This window comes from Ictalurus punctatus, chromosome 13 (genome assembly GCF_001660625.3).
Source record: "Ictalurus punctatus breed USDA103 chromosome 13, Coco_2.0, whole genome shotgun sequence".
NCBI classification, from domain to species: domain Eukaryota; kingdom Metazoa; phylum Chordata; class Actinopteri; order Siluriformes; family Ictaluridae; genus Ictalurus; species Ictalurus punctatus.
In genome coordinates this window covers 29,250,001-29,252,500 of record NC_030428.2, presented here as the reverse complement: position 1 = coordinate 29,252,500, position 2,500 = coordinate 29,250,001, and the positions used below count along the sequence as shown (strand labels likewise).

Below are 2,500 nucleotides of genomic sequence, written 5' to 3'. Positions count from 1 at the left end.
CACACACACACACACACACACACACACACACACACACACACACACATTATCTACAGTATAACTCTGTACAGTTCAGTTGTAAAATTATGACTATTTCTTTTTCATATTATTAAGGGAAAGATCTTTGAAAATCTGCAGACGTTTAGATGTCTTCTCCGGACAGGTAGAGGTCCGATCTAAACATTCTGACTGCACATTTGATCAGAAATTAAAAATACACTGTATGTACATTTCTGTATCAGTTTCTCTGAGTATATCAGCAACAACAATAACACTAAAACTTTTTTTCAGTGAATAATTTTCAGTTCATTTTACATAATTTCCGCCATTTTTGTTCAGTTCAGAAACCATAAAACACGTGTTCTCGCACGCCACAGTGTCCTTCGTACACAACACAGTGCCATCAAACAGAAAATTTAAATTCCCTGTGAACGGAAAAGCAAAACTTAAAATGTTTTCAGTTTTATTTGTGTGTTTATAGCGTGGACTTGCTGAGTCAAGGTCAGAGTTTCGTGAAAGTCAAAGGTGATCCTTTTCCGTCACTACTGGTCTATTTCCCGCTCTTCAGCTCAGTAGTGTGAGCTCATATTACAATACTGCTCATAACATGAATAGTTTCATTTCTGAAATCTGATTGGCCGAGCCGTTGTAAAACTCTTCCTACACAAACACCTGTGATATCATCACAATAACTAAATTCTGTAGTAACGCACCAGGTTTTAAATAATAAATCCGTTACATTTATGTCATTCTTCTGTCCATAGAAAGACTTAATCGTGATCTGATATGTTGCTTAGCAACCAAAGCTTACAGACTGCACTGCGAATCATTTATTGGTAATATTATTATTTATATCAGACTAAATTATCTGTTGGCTGTTCTACTTTGCTAGCACACTCAGGGCGTTTTCACACGTGGCTCATTCAGCGCACTGGTTTAGGAACCTGGTGCGTTTTCTCCCTCAGTTCGGTTTGTAACCTGTAATCTATTCCTCATTTATAACTCATCTATTCCTCATTTATAACTCATTTATAACTCATCTATAACTCATCTATTACTCGTCTATAACTCCTCTATTACTCGTCTATAACTCCTCTATAACTCTGAAATCTGAAATTTCATCAGCCCACAGGAAATGGATCTGACCTCAACACCTGGTGAAATCTGCCTCCATCTGCGTCTTCTGGAACATCTAGAACATTCTGTGATGTTACGTGAGCTAATTCATCACCTTTGGCCTTTGACTTATGTTGCCTAGGTTACGCCCCCGTGACTGGCATGTGCCACCCGCTGAGGAGCTGCACACTGAATCATGAAGACGGATTTTCATCTGCGTTCGTTGTGGCGCATGAAACCGGCCACGTGTGAGTCTTCACCTCACGTCTGTAATTATTCGCTGGTTTGAGTTAGCGAGGCTACATCACTCCTGTCACAACTGCAGCTGCAAATCGCAGGTTTATATTAACGCGCTTGTTCTAATACCTTATCGTTTCTATAGTAACAACTCGTTCACAGGGACGTGTACGGCAGATGCTAATGAAAGCTTTTAATGGTTAATTTAACGTGTATGGAAGGAGTCTCCAGTGTCAGCGCTTAAAGCTGTAATTTTTAGTTTTCCCACATCTTCAGCACAGAGGAGTTCACACTTCTTTACTGTTTCTGACTGACACACACACTGAGGTTAGTTTTCGTCTTTAAGAGAGAAAATAAAGAGAGAATAGAGAGAGGGAATAAAGAGAGAGGGAATAGAGAGAGAGAATAAAGAGAGGGAATAGAGAGAGAGAATAGAGAGAGAGAATAGAGAGAGGGAATAGAGAGAGGGGATAGAGAGAGGGAATAAAGAGAGGGGATAGAGAGAGGGAATAAAGAGAGAGAGAATAGAGAGAGAGAGAATAGAGAGAGAGAATAGAGAGAAAGAATAAAGAGAGAGAATATAGAGAGAGAATAAAGAGAGAGAATAGAGAGAGGGAATAAAGAGAGGGAAAGAATAAAGAGAATAGAGAGAGGGAATAAAGAGAGAGAGAATAGAGAGAGGGAATAAAGAGAGAGAGAATAGAGAGAGAGAGAATAGAGAGAAAGAATAGAGAGAGAGAATAAAGAGAGAGAATAGAGAGAGGGAATAAAGAGAGAGAATATAGAGAGAGGGAATAAAGAGAGGGAATAAAGAGAGAGAATAAAGAGAGAGAATAGAGAGAGAATAAAGAGAGGGAATAAAGAGAGAGAATAGAGAGAGGGAATAGAGAGAGGGAATAAAGAGAGAGAATAGAGAGAGGGAATAAAGAGAGAGAATAGAGAGAGAATAGAGAGAGGGAATAAAGAGAGGGAATAGAGAGAGAGAATAGAGAGAGAGAATAGAGAGAATAGAGAGAGGGAATAAAGAGAGAGAGAATAGAGAGGGAATAAAGAGAGAGAATAGAGAGAGGGAATAAAGAGAGGGAATAAAGAGAGAGAATAAAGAGAGAGAATAGAGAGAGAATAAAGAGAGGGAATAAAGAGAGAG

At 38.9% G+C, this 2,500-nt stretch overlaps 1 protein-coding gene across 3 annotated transcripts in view; it reads left to right on the top strand.

Moving 5' to 3' along the window:
* LOC108273522 (A disintegrin and metalloproteinase with thrombospondin motifs 14) overlaps window positions 1–2,500 on the top strand; it is a 57,642-nt gene that overhangs the window by 33,458 nt on the left and 21,684 nt on the right. For all 3 annotated transcript variants that reach the window (XM_053685256.1, XM_053685255.1, XM_053685257.1), the window contains exon 7: window positions 1,259–1,364. In XM_053685256.1, the coding sequence (XP_053541231.1) occupies window positions 1,259–1,364 (106 nt within the window). The remainder of the gene's footprint in view (window positions 1–1,258; window positions 1,365–2,500) is intronic.